The 21,153-nt window shown below is 38.5% G+C and overlaps 1 protein-coding gene across 1 annotated transcript in view; it reads right to left on the reverse strand.

The window, feature by feature from the left end:
• Window positions 1-21,153, reverse strand: part of SEMA3D (semaphorin 3D) — a 193,951-nt gene that overhangs the window by 76,522 nt on the left and 96,276 nt on the right. Inside the window, exon 4 of the mRNA XM_081102746.1 lies at window positions 9,560-9,622. Within this exon, the coding sequence (XP_080958872.1) occupies window positions 9,560-9,622 (63 nt within the window). The remainder of the gene's footprint in view (window positions 1-9,559; window positions 9,623-21,153) is intronic.

Here is a 21,153-nt window from a genome sequence, read left to right on the forward strand (position 1 = left end):
GAGAGAGAGAGAGAGAGAGAGAGAGAGAGAGAGGTTACATCTAAGGATGTGCAAATAACACTATGGACATTTTCATTGTCTTGGATAATTTCATGTATTTAGTATATGTTCTCCTGTATTATTATATGTAGATTCCTAAAAACTGAACATTTTACATTCATTAAGACAATTTTCTGGCATATAATCTTATTTAACAAAATCATGTCCGTTTTTCACCTTCGTGCCAAGGTGTCTGATGAGGAGAACTTATTTTCCATTTGCAAAGGCACCATAGGAAACCAGCTTCATGTTCCTTAGCATCATGTTAGGCAAGCTCAATTAGAAACCTAACTCAGAGAGCAAATATGCCATATGAATGGTTTTGAACAAATAATGGGAACACAGTAATATGAGTAAATGTGTATGGATCATGAGATAAACTGAAATGTGGCTTCATTGCTAGGGTAAGAGGTTTTAATATCTCTTTATTTTGTTCACTAATGCACACTGAAGGGACTATTATCTCTTTGTCTTTACCCCTATAAAGAGATCCATGCAAGGGCGAGAGCTACACAAGGACTAGCACACAAGGAGGGCAAGAGTACAATTATACGGCTGGAGTGAGGTAGGATTGACTCACTGCCAGTTATTCCATCTTTTATTTTTTTTTTTCCAAAAGCTCAATTTTACCAAATAATCCTACAGTTAAAAGGTAATTGTTATGGACTGAACATCTGTGTCCTCCAAAAATCCATAGGTTGAAACCCTAACTCCCCAGTGTGATGGTACAAGGACGTACCAGGAGATGGGGCCTTTGGGAGATAATCCATTTAAGATAATCCTCAATGACCTACTCTCATTGCCCTATCTTAAGTATCAATATGCCCGTGGCTCTTTTGATTTTAGAGTGAATAGCTGTGTCTGCTATTCATGAGAATAGGATCCTCAGGATGGGATTAAGAAGAGACTGGGGAGCTTTCGCTCTCACTCTCTGCTTTGTGAAGATACAACAGGAAGATGGCCGTCTGCAAGCAAGAAGAGACTTTTCACCAGGAGCCCAATCAGCCGAGACCTTCATCTTGACCTTCTCAGCCTCCAGAACTGGCAGAAATAAATGTCTGTTTTTTAAGCCGCCCAGTTTACAGTGTTTTGTTTTAGTAGCCTAAGATGAATAAAACATTACTTTTACAAGATTCTGAACTAAATATTTGTATAAAGGAATAAAACAATTCCCTTTCTATCTTATAAATTATGGAGTCAGAAAGATTAAGGACTCTGAGAGACACAGCACTGTTTACAAAGGCAAATAAGGCCCAGAGTGGAGTTTTATACACATAAGAGATAAAATTTTAGCCCTGGCCAGTGTGGGTCAGTTGGTTGGGCGTCTTTCCCTGCACCAGGAGGCAGCTGGTTACATCCTGGTCAAGGGCACATCCTGCATGCAGGCTCCACCCTCAGTAGGGGGCATGCAGGAGTCAGACTATTGATGTTGTGCTCTCACATCCATGTTTCTCTCTCTCTCTCTCTCTCTCTCTCTCTCTCTCTCTCTCTCTCTCCCTCCCTCCCTCCCTCTAAAAATCAATAAACAATTCTTTAAAAAAAAAAAAGAGAGATGGTTTTAGTGATTATAAAGGAAAAGCTCCAAATCACACCAAAAACACTTCACATCCTTTAACTTTAAAAAAAAATCTTTTTTAAAAATGTTTTTATGAGAGAGGAAAAGAGAGAAAGAGGACGAGAGAAACATCGATGTGAGAAATATCCATAGGCTTCCTCCTGAACACACCCCAATCAGGAATGGAAAATGAAGCCTGGGTATGTGCCCTGACCGAGAATCCAGTCAGCATCCTTCCGGTGCACAGAACTATGCCCAACCAAGTCCCATGGGCCAGGGCACATATTTTGACTTTTCCAGGAGTACTTTATTAAAATGCCCAGGAAATTAACCTATTATGCTAGTTTCTGACTTGGTAAACTATTAGCAAGGATTTATTTATGAAATCCCTCCCCTCTCTCAGACTGGGCTGATATGGAATGGGGCAATGTACGGATGGGTCCTGTTTTACAGGACATAGTTTTCCAGCTCTGCGCAAACTTTTTTGTACTGAAGTTGATTGAGGACGGTTCCCTAAGCAGCCTGGAGGCAATGAAAAGGAACTGGCTGCCAGAAGGCAAGAAACCTGGGGAACCAAGATCCTAAAAGATAAGGTTTTGTAATTCAAAATTGCCTGGGTGGACATTTCAGCCAAACCAGTGATGTGAGGCAAAAACTTTACAATGATTTCCCCTTCAATTTGTAACTTATTTTTCTGTTTCAAAGATTGTGTGTGTTTTTTTTCTTTTTATGCACAGAGCTTCCAAAGTTTTGTTTAAATAGCACAAGCAATAATTAACTCGATTTAATTCACTTAGTGACTTGCAGCGTGGCTATTAATGGCAGCATAATTCTGTGAGGCATGAAGAAAGATAACTTTGAGAAGCAGCTTTTTCAACTTTCCCTGAAAGCTGGCTAACTCGTCAGCTATTGCCCACAATGGCAGGGTTGCTGTATGTCACCAAACAATTCAATTCACTGAGTAATATACTCATCTTTAGGAATGTATTGAATTTCTCCTTCTTTCCCTCATTCCTTCTACCTACTCCCCTTTCTACCTCCTCCCCTCAGTGGAAGAGAGATGAAGAGAAAGAGAGAAAACAAGTTATCAACTTTTAAAAATTCTCTCGAGTAATATTTGTTTCAATATTTTACCTCTAACATATATCCACATGTTTATATAACTAATAATAAAACATTTTCTTAGGTGATTTCTAAAACAAATATAAAGCTGAGTTAGTAGTTGGAGAAAAGACAAATATGTTTTAGTTTATGTATTAACACTTGGAATTTTAGCCTCTGACTAGATAGCTGGAAAGATGTAGGGTGTCCCAAAAAAAGCACATACCCACACTTTGAATAATTATAAAGGCAGTGTTTATTAAAATACATTTCACTTTCAAAACTGAGCCAGCAGCTCTTAAAGTTTGTATACATATTTGGGGAGACACCCTGTATTAGTGAAACAGAAGTGCATGTAATTCTCTAGACTTAGATATAGTCCAATTAAATCCAATCCAACTTTATATGTAATTCTGATAAGTGACTTATAAATTGTTCATTTTAATTTATTTAGGTTATATAGGAGAAGACTCTCATGACTCAGGAATCTGGTCTGTTTCTGTTTTTAGTTTACTTTTCAGAATATTGTGGTCATCAAACCTTTTGTTGTTGTTGTTAATCCTCACCTAAGGATATTTTTCCATTGATTTATAGAGAGAGTGGAAGGGAGGAGAGACAGAGAGAGAAACATACATGTAAGAGAGACATATGGATTCATTGCCTCCCACATGGGTTCCTACCAGGGCCCAGGATCGAGCTTGTAACTGAGGTACGTGCCCTTGACAGGAATTGAACCCAGGACCCTTCCATCTTCAGGCTGATGCTCTATCCACTCAGCCAAACTGGCTTGGACATCAAACATTTTTGATCATTCATCACATGCCTGTCACTGCTGCATGTTGGTTTTGTCTAGCAGACCTCGAGTAGAGTCCAGTCTGCAGAGATATCTGTTTAGGACTTATAGCTTTGAAAATATTTTAACGCTTCAAAATAAATACATGGAAATCCAAATATCACATTTCTCTTTTAAAAATGGAAGATTTAACAGTGGAGATTTCTACACCGCTAAACCCAGTTGTGGTAGGAGGGCAAAGGTAAACATTTTAAAGAAAAAAAAAAGAGACATGCTTACTTAAACATTTAAAAGACTATCTACACTAATAAAAGAGAAACATGGTAATTGGCATACGACCGCTACCCTTCCCATTGGCTAATCAGTGAGATATGCAAATTAACTGCCAGCCAAGATGGCAGCCGGCAGCCAGGCAGCTGATGCGAACAGGGAGGCTTGCTTGCTTCAGTGATGGAGGAAACCAACGTTCCCCGCCTGACTTGCTGGCCTCTCAGCTGCAACTCTAAGCAACTATGTTGCAAATATAGAAGCTAAACAAAACCCCAGAAACCTGCTTTACTCAGCTGGGCTTCAGCCAGCTGGACCGCAACATTGTATCAAATACAGATGGTAAACAAAGGCTTTCAGCAGCAGAGGCCTCAGAGCTAAAGCTGGCCCAGAATAAAAAAAATAAAAAAAGGAGAGGTTGGGAGCTTCAGTCACCCGTCAGCCTGAAAACGGCCCTCAGCCCCTCAGCCAGACTGGCCATGCACCCCAGTGGGGACTCCCACCCTGTTCCAGGACACCCTTCAGGGCAAACCAGCCAGCCCCCACCCATGCACTAGGCCTCTATTCTATATAGTAAAAGGGTAATATGCCTCCCGGCACCGGGATCAGCGTGACAGGGGGCAGCGCCCAAACCCCCTGATCGCCCTGCGGCTCTGTGTGTGACAGGGTGTGGCGCCCCAACCCCCTGATCAGCCCTGCTCTGTGCCTGATAGGGGGGAGCTCCCCAACCCCCTGATTGCCCTGTGGCTCTCTGTGTGACAGGGTGCAGCGCCCTAACCCCTTGATCGGCCCTGCTCTGTGTGTGACAGGGTGCAGCGCCCCAAACCCCTGATCAGCCCTGCTCTGTGTGTGACAGGGTGCAGCGCCCCAAACCCCTGATTGGCCCTGCTCTGTGGGTGATAGAGGGCAGTGCCCCAACCCACCCCCCTACGGGCCCTGCTCTGTGTGAGATGGGGTAGAGCCATAACCTCCCCATCGGCCCTGCCCTGAGTGTGACAGTGGTGGCACCCCAACCCCCTGATCGGCCTTGCTCTGTGCCTGATAGGGGGGAGCTCCCCCCTGATCGCCCTGCGGCTCTCTGTGTGACAGGGTGTAGCGCCCTAACCCACTGATCGGCCCTGCTCTGTGTGTGACAGGGTATGGAGCCCCAACCCCCTTGATGGGCCCTGCTCTGTGCATGACAGGAGGCAGCACCCCAACCCCCTGATCCGCCCTGCTCTGTGTGTGACAGGGGGCGGTGCCCCAACTCCCCTATTGGCCCTACTCTGTGCGTGACAGAGGGGAGCTCCTCAACCCCCTGATCGGCCCTGCTCTGTGCGTGACAGGGGGAGCTCCCCAACCCCCTGATCAACCCTGCTCTGTGTGTGACAGGGTATGGAGCCCCAACCCCCCTGATAGGCCCTGCTCTGTGCGTGACAGCGGGTGGCGCCGCAAGTTCCCTATGGACCCTGCCTTGAGTGTGACAGGGGGTGGTGCCCCAACCCCACAATCGGCCGTACCCTGAGCGTGACTGAGAGTGGCATCGCAACCTCCAGATCCGCCCTGCTCCGTGCATGACAGGGGACGGCGCCCCAACTCCCCAATCGGCCCTGCTCTGAGCCCAACCAGGGGCTGCACCTAGGGATTGGGCCTGCCCTCTGCCACCCAGGAGCAGGCCTAAGCCAGCAGGTCATTATCTCCCGAGGGGTCCCAGACTGTGAGAGGGCACAGGCCAGGCTGAGGGACCCCCTCTCCCCCCTGAGTGCACAAATTTTTGTGCACCGGGCCTCTAGTATCAAATAAAACAACTTGTAAAGAATATTTTTTACATGAGTAGATCAGTGTAATAATATACTTTTATTATAAATATAGTTATATATATATATCTGCAAATATTGAAAATCTGTAAATAATCAGTAAGGAAAAAAATGCTAAAATTAAAAAATGAACAAACTGTAGGGATATGCCATTCCAAAAAATAAAATATTTAGGTTTAATGGTAATAAAAAAATTCAAGCTGAAACAACAAAAATAGCTTTATGTTTTTTGGCAAATTTTTAATGTGTTTATTTTATTCATTTACGTATCAGTATTAAATGTTAACTATATGTTGTATCCAATATTAACAGGGGTTTGGGAAATACACTCTCTCATGAGCTTCACTGCTGGTTAAAGCACAAGAGGCAGAAACTTTCCGGAGGGCCATTTTGCAGAGTGTATAAAAAATTTTATATCCTTTCAGCAGTAATTCTACTCAATAGTCAAAGATGTTCACAATATTTTTATATGAGGTTTTTCCTGTGCAGCATCATTCACAATAATTAAAACTGGATTTATACCAAACTTCTAACAATAGGGGATTGATGAAATAATATATAGAGGAATGCGGTATAGCTATTAAAAGTAGTGTTATAAAAAGGAATTTAATGACATGGGAAAATGCTCGTGGCAGTCTGTGAAGTGAAAAAAAAAAAGTGTTTTAAGGGGCTATGTAAACAATGATTTCATTCTGAAATAGTAAATAGATAAGATAGAAGAATAAACATCAAAATGTCACCAGCTACCTCTGGGTAATGTTCATGGGGGAGGAACTATTTACAGATGATTTCTATATAATTTGCAAACCTCCTACAATGAACACTTTGTTTTACTTTCAGATGTTCTAAAAAAATTGTAATCACAGGACTGTAGAGAAGCAAGAGCCTTGAACTCTACGTCATGGCTCTATTGACAGGTTGTGTGTCTCCGCGGTGAACGGACTGAGGCCAGCCTGTCTGCACCCTGTGCATTCTTTGCCTGAGTGACCCGTTTACCCCACCCTTCATCATCGGGACTAAAGGCACCTCTTTAGTGACTATCTTTTGAAAAATATTCTAAGCAGAAACAAAGTACGACCGAACAGTTTCCTGTCATCCCTTTCCTTCCCTGGATTGATCTGGGAACTGTGTTCAAGAAAGTGGAATAGCTGTCTTTTGTTTCCTCATCTTCTACTCTGTCCCCACCCCAATAAGAGAACTCTCATTATGGTGAATAATTCACTGTTTTTCAGTTATATAGTACCTTTGTGTAAAGGTGTAGTCTTTCCAAACACTTGTTAATCCTAAACACACTCCGGGGAAGTAGGTAAAAATTACTAGAGAGAAGGGAAAAGAGAGGGCAATGCCAAAGGGAGTAAAAAATGTCAATAAAACCCCACACTTGTCTCAGCTTTCTGCTGGCAGACACCTCCGCAGTGCTGAAGAATGGGGATCTGTGTTATGGTGACACTAAGAGAGAAATCACTGGAGAGATAACACAGATTTCAGACCTCAGACATAAAGCGCAGCCTTAACGCGTGGGATATAGTGTGGTGTAAAAACACAGACTGTGGGGCCAGGCTTCTGGCTTCAATTCCTGGCTTCACTATTTACTAGATATGTGATACCGGGCAAGTCACTTAATTTTTCTGGTCTCAGTCTTCTCATCTAGAAAATGAGAAATAATAATAAAATCTAGCATACCATATAGTCATAAGGATTAAATGAGATTATAAATGTAAAGCATTAAAAACAACTCTCAGAGCATGGTAAGTGCTATAAAAGTGTAAGCTATTCTTAGTAACGCTAATGTAATATTATTTTAAAGGGACAAACTGAAAAGGAAACAAAGGCTTGTATTATCCCTACATGATTCAACAGCAAACTTTATAGACTTCAGCAAAAGGAGCAAAACTCCCCAAATCCCTAATCCTGGGTCGGCAGGAGGTGTGCTTAAAGGTTAGAGGTTATTACGAAGCCCCCGATGCAACTGAAATGGAAGAGTGGTTTTCATATGCTGGGTCCTATGTGTTCTTGGATGCTACCTTCAGAAAAATTTATCACCGTTTGCTTTAACTTAGTAATAGGGGCAACTGAGTTACTGGATAACTAGAATTGGTGAACATCCTGAAATGGGAACACGGTCACAATTAAAACCTTCACTGACCGTTTGACCTTGAGTGTTTATCCCTCATCTACTCCCCGGGGAAACTGACATTAGTTTATTGGAGTAAATTTGAAACACCCTTTCGCTATTTGCCTCCTTATCATACACTCGATACCGGTGAAACACAGAATGTTAAGGTGTTTGTACTGTTTATGCCAAGCTTTCACTGCAAATCAACAAAATAATTTGGAAACTCTCATAATCAAAGCATCTTCCCCCCCCCCCACCCCCACGAGGTCATAAAGCATCGAATCTTTTGCAGACCAGGGCACTTGCTTGCAGTTGGGATGTTGAACAGGGCGGAGAGATAGAGACATGGGAGAAAGAGAAATATATCCTAGGACAGCTTTATCTCTTTCATTTCTGATGAAATAAACACAAAAACTGTTCCCTATTGCATTTGATGCTAACACTCCCTGATGCATTTCTGCTAACATGTGTCTGAAAAGGCCGAATACCTAGCCAGGCGTAATTAAACTTTCTCTGTTCAGTTTTGATAATTTTATTTTGCAGTGCTATGACAGTGTGTAAGATCAGTGGAGTAATATCTGTATCCCTCATTATACTGAAAGCTCCATGAATGACCTCAGGTCCTCTATCAGTTTCATACATATATTCATGCACATATTCAGGCTCTTAATAAATATAAGTTGAATAAATGACTGTCTAAATAAGTGAACAAATTTGTTGTCTCAGATTCTTAGTCTTCTAACCTTCCCCCCCATTCATTAGGCACCATGTGTCCTATTATATTACTTTTGTCACATTAATAAAGTGAGAGTTTTAAAATGTAATTATGCTTTCATATAACACACACTATTTGTTATTAAATATTAAGACATTGCTCTGCTTAATACTCCTGTGTTATTGTGGTTACAGGCAACATTAGAGGATGTTGCAAAAGAAGCCTCAAGATGTCCATGTTTCTGCCCAAAGTTAGAACCTCTTATCATCTTGAGTTACATTCAGGAAGTGATTTATTTGCCAAAAAAAGAGAGAGCAATTCTCCCTATCACCACAGTGCAAGAAGTCAGGGCAGAACACAGAGCATCTGGCCTGAATCAGAGCGCTCAGATGAGAAGAGGCAGCCAGAGCCACAGCGCTGCAGTCATCGCTGGAGATAAAACAGGCAACACAGTTTGGGGGAACATGCAGGACAACTTGGACAATGCAAAGGCAATCCAGAGAGGTCATCCCAAACATGCTTAGGTTAGTCACACTGATCTAAGGCTTTTCCCTGGTCCTTAAGGCAGCTGAGGCTAGAAGTTTATATTAGGACCCCACAATTTATCCTTAAAAGTTATTTTATATAATTGTGCCTTAGTAAATTTTAGAGTAAAATATTTCTAGTTTTTATTCCAGAATGTTGTCATTCATTTTCAACCAATCTTTCTTAATATCTCTATATGCCAAGTTTTGAAAGAATCCTTCTAGATTTTGTAAGTTTAATGTTAACCTAAATTAAATTATTAATTGCATGTTTGTAACGCTAAAGCTGAAGGCTTTGTGTACAGTCACAAAATGCATGCATGTAAATGAAAAAATATATAATCCTAGAAATTCAATCGTTTCTGATGGTTTATTTTTGAATATTTTGATAGGGATCTGAGATTTTTGTGTGAGAAAAATAACAATATTCAGAATTAACACTATAGAAAGTGTAGTAGTTCTAAATTTCTGAGGATAATATCATTCCTTTTGGCAAGGTAGAAATATTTTATACCAAAATCTTTACACAGAATAAGTTAGGGTAGCCTTTAAAATAGGACACTAATATCATTAATTCATAAAACCCAATATAAATATTTGTTATCATATCAGTACCAGTTTAACAAAGATATTCTTTAAAGTCTCATACTTACATTGGCATCTTTCCCAGCTAATTTACATAATTCCACCCGCTCCTTTGCAGCCGGCCAATAAATCTGGAAAACATTTTAAGTTTTGTTAGAATCGAATATGTAAGACACCCCACAATTCTAATTAGGGAAGTGAGACTGTGAATTTAAATAATGAATATCAATCCAAGAACATATTGTTAGATATGATGTAAGAAGTTTGAAATTTAAATATTTTCCAAAGTCACCCTAAAAATTTCTCCAAAAATATATATATAGAACCATCCACTCTTGTTTATTTTATTTATTTTTACATGCACTTATTAGTAGGTAAGTTATGTTGATAAAGTCATAAATTCTTATTGCAGTGTCAACAGGATTTCAGATTAGCATTTGCTTAAGTAAGAGACTCTATTTTTTACCCCGTTTTTCTGTGTTTACTCAGAGTGGTGCATTATAAACGTGTGCAATGAAGTGCGGGCACGAGCCCTTTGTCACAAGCATCCATTATGACTCACTCCATGTCAAAAACCAGTGTGAGTCTGTTGACAATACAGGGTGTGGCAAAGTCGATTTATAATTGTTTGTATGGAAAATAATAAAAAAATAATAGATAATAATACAAGGAAAAAACTCTGTTTTGCATACTCACAACAGTGAACCTACTTTTGCCCCACCCTACTTAACATGTATGGAGTTCAGATGCAACTGTCACTAAGTTAAGGATTTTATATGCATCATCTTATTTAAATCTCACAATGACCCTATGAAATAGCTGGACTTGCTTTCCATTTTTAGGTCAGAAAACGTATTCATACAGCCACGAAATAACATGTCAAAGGCCACAAGACCAGCAGAGCCAAAATATGACTCAAACTGTCTCCTGAACTTACAGGGGGAAGGGGGTCCCAACCACTACATAATAAAAATTTTGGGGCAAGGCCTGCAGTGTGGCTCAGTTGGTTGGGATGTCTTCTGTGCACTGAAGGGTTGAGGGTTCAATTCCTGGTCAGGGCACATAAATATTATTGGGCTAATAATTAAGAATAAGGGCAGCAAACTTCTTGCTTGGTAGCTTTTAATCATATTTTAACAGTCTTGAATGTATCAAAAGAGGTTTGCTTGTTTTTATTTTGTTTTATTTTTAAACAAATTGGAAATAATGTCAGGAAGTTCTTTTGCAAAATAAGGTTTAAACAGACAGATACAGTACTCCATTAGCTTACAGAAAGAAAGGATCTGTGTTAAGCTATAGACAAGAAGAAACAAGAAAAGCAAGCTCTGAATTGCTTTCAATGTTCCAAGAGTTCCTGACAAACCTTTATTATGTTTCTCACCAGTGTTAACAGAAAACATTTTAATAGATGAGGAAAAGGAAAATATCCTGAGGGAATGCCCTGAAAGAAACTTGTTAAACCAGGAATTAACAAATGATTTAGAAATCACTGATGTTTATATGATGTTATCTTCATAATGAAATTTTAGGGTTTTATGTCTGAACAAGAAGGGCAGAGAATTATGCTCAAACTCTCTTAATAGCAATGAAATTATTGAGATTTTTAGATAAAGCAAGATTGTTCATTCAAAATAAACCTTAACAACCTATAATCCAAAGGTGGACATAGGCAGGGTGGTTGAGCCAACAGTAGTTCAAATGACAAGCTAACTTTCAAATGGTTCACAATGAGGACCTAAAGAAGCTATTTATTCAGGCATGGCTTAAATGACTGCAATTTTACTTTCACACAATTTTAAATAGTAGCCAGCAGCAAAACATGAATGCAAAGCAATAAGGATGGATTTTAACAATTCATTATTATGTGAAAAGAACATACTTCTTAAATTATAGTTTGTTCCCTAGAATAATGTGAAAAACAACTAAAATACACTTTTTAGGTGAGTATATATAGACACAAAAAATATGTAAAAAGAAAAGCATGAGAATGATGAATGATTCAGAGATAGTTACCCAAGATTGAAAATTTTTTTTTTTAAAAGGGAAAATTGGTGGTAAGAAACCAGTTATTTACCATCTCTTAGATTTTGCTCTGTATGACACATTTTCAGGTGTTTAATACATAATTAAAAACAACTAGGTAATGTAAGTTAGTAAATACATAAACCAAAGTAGTCCATGCAAAGGTCAAGGGACAATAGTCAGTCATCAACCTAGAATTATGAAGTCCTAAATAAATGAATACATGGAAAGTAAAAATAAAGCACTGCAACTGGCAGGAAATTAGAGTTTCCTTAAGTGGTTTTTCATTGTGCGTGTTTTTGTTGTGTTTTTTTTTTTTTGAATATATTTTTATTGATTTTTTACAGAGAGGAAGGGAGAGAGATAGAGAGTCAGAAACATCAATGAGAGAGAAACATGGATCAGCTGCCTCCTGCACACCTCCCACTGGGGATGTGCCCGCAACCAAGATACATGACCTTGACCGGAATCGAACCTGGGACCTTTCAGTCCGCAGGCTGACGGTCTATCTACTGAGCCAAACCGGTCTTGGCTGTGGGTGTTTTTTAAGGCACTAATTGGAAATGGCACCTTGGCCCTAGCCTAGCTGGTTTGACCCACTGGATAGAGCGTCGGCCTGGGGACTGAAAGGTCCCAGGTGCTATTCCAGTCAAGAGCATGTACCTTGGTTGCAGGCACATCCCCAGTACGGGGTGTGCAGGAGGCAGCTGATCGATGTTTCTCTCTCATTGATGTTTCTAACTCTCTATCCCTCTCCCTTCTTCGCTGTAAAAAATCAATAAAATATATATTTTTAAAAAATGGCACCTTGAATTTATTAAATTTTTGCTTCATATTTGATATTATGAACTCAAGGTATCCTCTCACTTTTTTTCTTGCTAATTCTTTTAAAAATTTAATTGTGATAAAGCATACATAACAGAATTTGCCATCTTAGTCATTGTAAGCATAGAGTTCAGTATTAAGCATCTTCAGTTTGTGTAACCAATCTCCAGAATTCTTTCATTGTGCAAAACTGCAACTCTATATTTATCAATTCTTTAGTATTATAGTGATTTTGCAAAAGACAGCTTTGTATCATTGGACTGAAGATAAATCATACAAAGAATGCATGTCCAGCATCTCTCAATTGTTTTAATCTTTAGGTCATTTTTTTGATCTCTAGTCTAGATTAATATTTCTTTGAGTTCTTTAGATATGTTAGATCCTGTTTTTTTTATTTTATAAGATGGTCAGATTTAATCACTTTTCAGAAACAAATTTAGATTTAAATATAAATCTAAATATTTAAATATAGATTTAGTCAAACCTGAATATCTTATTGATATTAATAGCATTGAAAGAAGTGTGGAACTCTTTCACATGAAGTAAATGAGACTTAAAGGATAGGAAGGTTATCAAGAAGTTATTTAAAGATCGACAAAGTGTGAAAACAATCTCTGTATCATTTTTGACACCCAAATGAAAGTTCCAGAGTTACCATAGAGTAGTTACTGATCATTCATTGTTTGTTCATTAGTCACATGCTTATGAAGGATATGTCCAGAAAGGTGTGGCATCGATGTGTTAAGATTTAAAAGGAAGACAGCTCTGTAAATAGTTGTAGGAACTGCATCCCCACAGGAGATAAAAGTGAGAAGAGAGCAGGGAGGACGGAGCCACCATGCTCCGGGAGCACCAAAGAACCCTGAGTGGTAAACGAAAGCCTTGATCAGTCTCGGCATCTGAGCCAACATTTTTAATTACTTGCTCTTAATAGTTTCAACACTAATGTAATAGTTTAATTCAATAGTTTAAACTCGAATTTTGACTTAAGAACTTGACATTAAAATAGTGATTCTAGATTCTTTTTTTCTCTTTGCAAAGGAATAGAAATATCTAAAAGATATTTTAATAGTTTTGTAAATTTTCAGTTATTGATTATAAGTCATGTAATTATAAATTGAATATGTCATCCTAGTTAATGAAGCAATAAAACTGAAATTACAAGCTCCAGTGTGGCTCAGCTGGTTGGAGCTTCGTCCCATACACCAAAAGGTGGCACGTTCATACCAGGTCAGGGCACATACCCAGGTTGCGAGTTCCATCTCTCTCTCTCTCTCTCTCTCTCTCTCTCTCTCTCTCTCTCATAAATTAAAAAACAAACAAACAAACAAAAAAAGATACACTGAAATGGGAATTTGTTGGACTCCAGAAACCAATTTTTTTAAAAAATCTTCTATTTCCTGTTTATGGAGCAGACTTTTTACCAAGATGTTACCTCATTTTTCATCATTTACCTTCAATCCATAAAGTCTAGCACCTGTTAAAAATATAAATTATCCTTGAAACATTATTATTATTATGTAGGAATTTTAAGATAGTAGCACAAAGATAATTTTACTCCTTAAGGTAAAGATTAGTAGGGATTATATATTGGCTTATTTTGACACAATGTTGTCAAGAATTTAGAAATCACAAATAAAATTACCTTAGTAACAACTACCTAGAAGATATCTGATTGTCTTCCAAACTAAAAACATTCATTTAAAAAGAAAAACCATTGTAGTTGTGCCAAAATTTAAAAGATATAATTTTAATTATGATTTATGTTGGAATTTTTTTTTATTTGCCACCTAGTCATTAGAATAAAGGGTGTTTTATGTGTTATTTTTAATATTCCTTTTGATTTATTTTTGACAAAAAAATTAAAGAAACAGAATTTTTTCTTAATTCAATCTAAAAACAGAAGAAAATAAATAAACCACACTCATATTTACATAAAGTTTGCAGAAATATGTTCAAGTAACATTTTTGTTTTCAATAATCTTGTAAAGTGATTATGTGACATACCTCTATCTCTATCTCTATCTCAAAGCATTCCACCACTTTTATGTTTTCCTAGTCAAAGTGTTTGTGTGTGTGTGTGTGTGTGTGTGTGTGTGTGTATGTGTAGGGAAAAACACAATAGAGAAATAGACACAGAGATAGATTCCTAGGTGCCTAGAGGAAGAGATGGAGATGTTAACTCTGAATGGGTATAAGATAATATAGCTTCAAGTTGCAGCATCCTATATATAAAAGGCCAGCGATAATAACGACCGGAACGACCACTTGACCCATCGCTATGAAGTGCATTGACCACCTCTCAGTTCCTCCCTCTCCCCCCAGGGCCCGCAGGCTCTGATGCAGCATGGCGAACAGGGAACCCTGGGGAACCGGGTGGGTGGTGGTGGGGCCGGGCTGGGATTGGCAAGCAGGCTGAACGGCCGACCTCTTGGCCCCTCTCCCCCCCCTGCAGGCTCTGATTGCAGCATGGTGAACAGGGAAACACGGGGAACCAGGGGGAGGGGGGGTGGTGGGGTGAAACTGGAGACTGGTGAGGTGGCAGAAGATAGCCCTGGTCACAGGCTAGGCCTAGGAACCCTACCCACGCACGATTTCGTGCGCTGGGCCTCTAGTAATTAATATAAAAGTTCCAGAAGTACCTAATATCCTGAGATTGTTTCAATAGCCCAGTCAGTACACTTTGAGACTAGTTTATTCTCAGACAGAAACCACATCTCACACTTACTAGTAAAAATACAATGTTCACAAGATCTATGAGTCTCTGTTGAACATTAAGTAAACAGTTTTGAGGCAATGATTATCATTATTCTCATTACTTTGTGAATTCATCTGCAGTAAAATGAACTATACATTTTCTTGCCTTGTACAGCGATATCATGTCATATTAAAAGTTTCATGAAGCAGGACAAAACAAAGATGCATACCCCTCTCCCTAAAAGTTGATGAAGCCTTGCACAGTGGTAGTATTGAAAAGTCCATGCAGCTGTACCACTCCCTGGGAAATTACCCACAAATATTTTTCGTTCACTTATCAAAGAAAGACATAGTAGGAGTAGAGATGTCACTTGCATAATTGCCATGTTTTAATCATCCTGAAACATTCCCACACAATTTAGGTGAGGAGCAATCGCTGGGACCTTGGAGCTTAGATAGCAAAAGTAAATCTGTAGAAAGCTTACTACTGCTCTCTCTGCCCACACGCAGGGCAGACATCAGAAATCAAGCAGAACTCCGTGGGTCCAGAAGAACCCAAGAATTCCATTCAATATAACTATGCAGAGTATAACCACTAATTTTACTACTACTGAGTAACTAAGGGGCTGCAAATTGGTTTTAATTTTAGTGCTAATCCTATAGAGCAAGTTGATATCAGAAAACTACTCTGGGAAACAAGAGTAAATAAATGTATAAGATTTCTCCACTTGGAAGTGATAATTTCTAGCATTAATATTTTAAAACAAGTATGTCTGTTAAGTCAGACCTCATATCCTATAATGTACTGACTTAACCTGTTGGTATGTGCATTTTCATAATATTTCACAATATTATGATATTTTTGTGATATTTCACATGAATTATTTCAAAAAATAATTTTTGCATTTACACTTGGTTGAATCAATTAAGAACTATATCTATATCTATATCTATATATATATATATATATATATATATATAGTGTTCTCTGAAGCAGCCCATATCGTACTAAAATTGGAACCATACACAGAAGATTAGCATTGCTTCTGAACAAAGATGACACACATATTCATGAAGCATTCCATATTTTTAAAAGAATTTAAGTAAAAATAAATATGTATATTTTTTTTAGAGTTATAGAAAATAGATTTACCAATATGAGGCAAATCACTGTAATAAAATTAAAAGTGTTTTCAGTCATTTTAAATATGTTTATTTGATTTAAAGTTTTATATTTTAAACACGTTTTGCAAAAGAGTTTTGATATTAATAATTTTCTAATGGAAATATAGTGGGGGCTGCATGCTTTAAGATACAGTCTTTGATCTAGTTACCTTATATTGATTTTATTTGCTTATATTCATCCAGAATCCAAAATGGCTTCATTTCTGTTTGGTTTTTGAAACTTTCTACTTCATTTTGAATACAAATAGGCAGGAGGGCTTCACAAGTAAAATGCTGCAATGTCCCTAACAATTATTGTTTCATTCATAATTTTTATACTTCATTAAACAGTTACCATTTGATAAGGTGAAAATGTTGGGCAATTTATTTTTAATTATTTAATTTTAGGCAAGTTACAAAAACATTCAAATAGTGATAAGGCCTTATAACAACATCCTAAGGAAATTCTAATTATATCTGGTCTCTGTTTCATCTTTGGAGAAGCGATTTAATTGACTCAAGTTCCCAGTGCAAGGTCAGTCAAATTCTCTTTGGCATAATTCAGAGATGCCAAAAAAACTGAATAGAATACAAAAGAGGAAGTTACAATTTGTTCATAAAACCTAATTAAACACACAAAAAAATCAGAGTCATAAAAAATGCAAAGGGCCATCTCTATCAAAGAACAGGATCCAAGTTGTTGAATGGTTGCAAAGAAGTGGGAAATATATTGCTGTAAATGCTAAATGGTTAAAGCATTTGAACAACCCAGGGAGCAATGATTACTCTAGGGTCTAAGTACAGAGAGGTAAGAGACCTGAGCTCAGAGACTGACTGCTGAAAAATAAGGTTAGGAAAACCAGAGGAAAAGCTTGCATAATTGAAACTGGCTGGCATAGACATTTTTACAGATGGGAAGGTTAAATTCTCCAGGTTGGGGTCAAATCTGCCCATGTAGCTTTCTTCATGAAATCTTAGGTGAGAATAGTCTTTTCCTTTCTTTCCTTAGGACTCGGCTCAACATTTCTTTTACATTTAGTTTTTCTCCCCCAACCATCTTGGAATTCTAATACACTTGTGTTTATCATATCTATTTGCCACTTTCTTTTTGCAATTCAATTTGGGATCTTTTCCTAGACATAAAGATCGATGCGCCCAGCCGGTGTGGCTCAGTGGTTGAGCGTCAACCTATGAGCCAGGAGGCAATGGTTCAATTCCTGGTCAGGCCACATGCCCGGGTTGTGGGCTCGATCCCCAGTAGGGGGGTGCGCAGGAGGCAGCCGATCAATGATTCTTTCTTTTCATTGATGTTTCTATCTCTCTTTCCCTCTCCCTTCCTCTCTCAAATCAATAAAAATACATTTTTTTAAAAGATCAATGAAATGTAGTGGAATTCAAGTTCATGAGTTCGGGTCCCTACCATACTGCTCATTAGCAGCTCATGCTGCATTTTCAAATATTATCTCAGTGTTAGCCTCAGGATGAGCTTGCTCTCTCTGGCATACATCTGAACGCCTCTGGACGGTCCCTTCCTGTAAGTGTCCATGTTTATATCACCTCTCCAGAAAGGCCTTCTCCGAAGACCAATCTAAAGTAGTTTCCCAAGATTATTATATTTTTTAAAATAACACTTAACACTAAGTGGTATTTGCTTATTTGCTTCCTTTTCTCTTCTCCATCAACCGCTCTTCCCACTCCCCTCAAATTCAGAGGCGCCATGAAAAGAGGCCTACATGGCTTTGTTCTCCACTATCTCCCCGGCATCTAAGAGAATGGTAGGGACACAGTAGGGAGTTCAATAAGCATGTCTTGTAAGAAAGTCGGAGAAATGCTAGTGTACCACCCCAATTAAAATAAATTTTAAGGCATCACAAATGGATTGGTAATTTTGAACTTGTGGTGCAATTTTATTTGTGGCTAGATTTCAAAATTCCGTAAGGAATACGGTTCACAGTTACCACTAAAGGAAGATATGACTCATTGAAGTTCGGCGGTCACTGTTCTTGAGTGACAAGGGACGTTGCTTCTCCTTCCTACCGTCCTCAGCGCCGGGCACAGTATACCACATGCACAGTACGTATTCATTCATTACTGCGGAGTGACCTGCACAGCTTCCCTTACGGTGGAGACGGAGTTCTTGTCAGAGTCCTGGCAGGCGCGGGAGCAGTCTGACGGCATCCTGACAGTCAGTTACAGTGACCAGATGGGACTGCACATCGGCACCCGCGCTGGGGAGCCTGCACATCCATGACCGAGGCGATTGTTTCGCCTCTGCGATGTCAGGCAGCACGTGCTCCGCAGGCAGCAGGGCGGATTAATCACCATGAAACTAAGCAGGGTGCCTTACACCAAAAGTTAATTTATGGGGATGTCCGCATGGTTCCCAAGTGCTTACATTTTCTTAATGTCATGTGTTAATGAAGAATGCAAAGGATGGCAATTTTCTTTTATCAATAACTTGATTTAGAATAAAATATTTATTCTGAATCTTTCCCCCTACATAATAGACTTACAGGGTAAGGCATTAGATGGGAATGTCACCATGAAGTGAGTTACTGATTTATAAAAGCATTTCTGCTTATACTCAATATAAAGAAAGCAAGTCCAGGATCCTCGTGTATGAAAACCCTCTTGTCTTAGAGTTCCGTTAGGACCAGAAAATAACCAAGTCCTTTTCATGCTACACAGATATGGGTGTTTGAATATTCCACTGAAATTTATTACATTTAAAATTATATACTAACTTAGTTTAGTTATTTTACTAATAAGAATGCCTTAAAATAAGCAAAGTTTGAGGAATTTCAAATAATCTGACTAATTTTTTATAATTACATACCTAGTTTTCATGTTAAGTTAGAAGAAAAATAACAGAATAATTACATTTTGATTGCTAGGTAGAAGAAAAACACTTGTAAACGTAGAAATTACTTTTTTTTAAAAACATTCTGCTATATAAAAAAAGCCAGTCCTCTTTAAGTGCCCAAATTCATCTTTAAGTTTATCCAATGTTTCCTCTTAAATAATTCTGATTAATTTTTTGTTAAATAACCAACAGAGTGAAGTTCTTAAGCAAATGTGAAGAGCTAAATTTTAGCAAGGTGAAATTGTCTCGGGTTATTCCATAATAGTGGACTATATAAAGTACATATTACTTTGGTACATTGTTTTCTCATTTTAAAACCAGTAAGAAAACTTCCTTTCCACACACTCCCCACCTCCACAAAAAAAAAAAAAAAAATTAAATTAAATTAAAATATATATATATATATATACTATTTTTTACATTAAAAATAATTGTACATTACTTTAAATAGAAAAATTTTAAGTATTATACTGCTTTTGCCTTTAACACCACAAGTTTAGCTGGAATGTTTTCGTTGGGTGGGGCCCACTTAAAGATCTTTACATTTGCTTAGCTAACATAGCAATTCTTTGAATATTTTATGTGCAATATTCAATGTTGACAGTTGCAAACAAAAAAAAATTAAATTAACAAAATAAAAAGGAATAAAGATAACTAAGTATTATCTCAAAGCGACAGTAAACTATTTAAAGATTAATTTTGAAGATTATTTAAAAATGGATCAATACATGTCCTACACTTTTTATCTAGACGCTTGGTTATAGCTCAGCTTTGCTGAAGGCCCACAAAATAAAACTATTGAAAAGTATGGGAAACAAGATATAAAACAGCAAATGTTTGGATTGAAGTTATTAAAAGCCGAAGAGTAAACAATATAAATAAGAATATTGACATTCTCCCTTTGGTTACTCCTATGGTTCCACTGTGTACACTTCAGGAATGATATACAATGAGCTCACCCATTACATTTGGAGGTAGAGCAAACATTCTTTTGAGTGCTCATTTTATGGCTTTTATAGTATAGCAAGATTTTAAAAGAGATGTTTTAGCTGAGAAAAAAATTCAAAATGAGATGCAAGCTCAAGATACACAAATTTTCAAAGTAGGTGGCCAAGAATCACCCATGTTCAAACCATAAAATAGTTGGAAACTTGAGGAGGATGTTTTATCTGAGACAGATGTATTATGTGTCCTACTATCCCTACGGGGAGAAGTAGGTGAGAGGGAAGGGGCTTTGGTGGGACCTTCAGAAGCACTTGATACTGCACATGTAGTTCCCGGGACATTGTGGACTAATGTCTAAAGGATGAGAGACTGACAAGCTACAATGAAAACAAAGAACAGGCTCAATGGCTATAATGGCTATCAGCCTGAACTTCCAGAGTGTGCCCAGGAAAACGCATGTGGCATGTCCTATGGAACAGATGGGAGCCATGCTCACTTAAAAATTGGATGGCATGAGATCACCTTAGGTCCTACTGAAGAGTGTTGAGAAAAGCTTTCAGAAGTTAGCACCTGGAAAAATTGCAATCTGCTGTCGGAGAACGAAGAGAACATACCAGTCAGAGGAGAAATGCAGTCACCCTTATCCAGAGAACAGCAAGGAATAGAACTCCAAAAAGTGTAAATTCCAAAAACTCACAAAGGTGCCTGTGAAAGAAGTTACCCTTAAACATCTGACAAGGCCAGAAAGTTGAGAGGTCCCTGAGACAATGACAGTAGACACTCCACTGAACCCTCCCCCCTTCCCTTGTCCTGATTTGACTCCAGAGGGGTCATGCACTGTGGTTAACAAGCTTCGGGAAAAGGAGGAGCGTTCGGTAGAAGAAGAAGCCTCTGAACGTTCCCCTGTGCTGGGACCCCCCCTCACATGGTGTGCCCAAGCGGGGACAGGTAGAGGGAGAGGAGGTTCAATTTTAAATGAGGTTGGAAGTTTTATTACATTAGACTGGACTTTTTAATTGATGAATACCAATTGCTTGTACTACTTAACAGTGACCTCAAAAGCTAAGGGCATGCCCTGGCCAGTGTGGCCCAGTTGGTTAAGCTTTGTCTTGTGCACTGAAAGGTCATTGATTTAATTTCCAGTCA

This window comes from Myotis nattereri (assembly GCF_964212035.1).
Source record: "Myotis nattereri genome assembly, chromosome: 11".
In the NCBI taxonomy this organism is placed as follows: domain Eukaryota; kingdom Metazoa; phylum Chordata; class Mammalia; order Chiroptera; family Vespertilionidae; genus Myotis; species Myotis nattereri.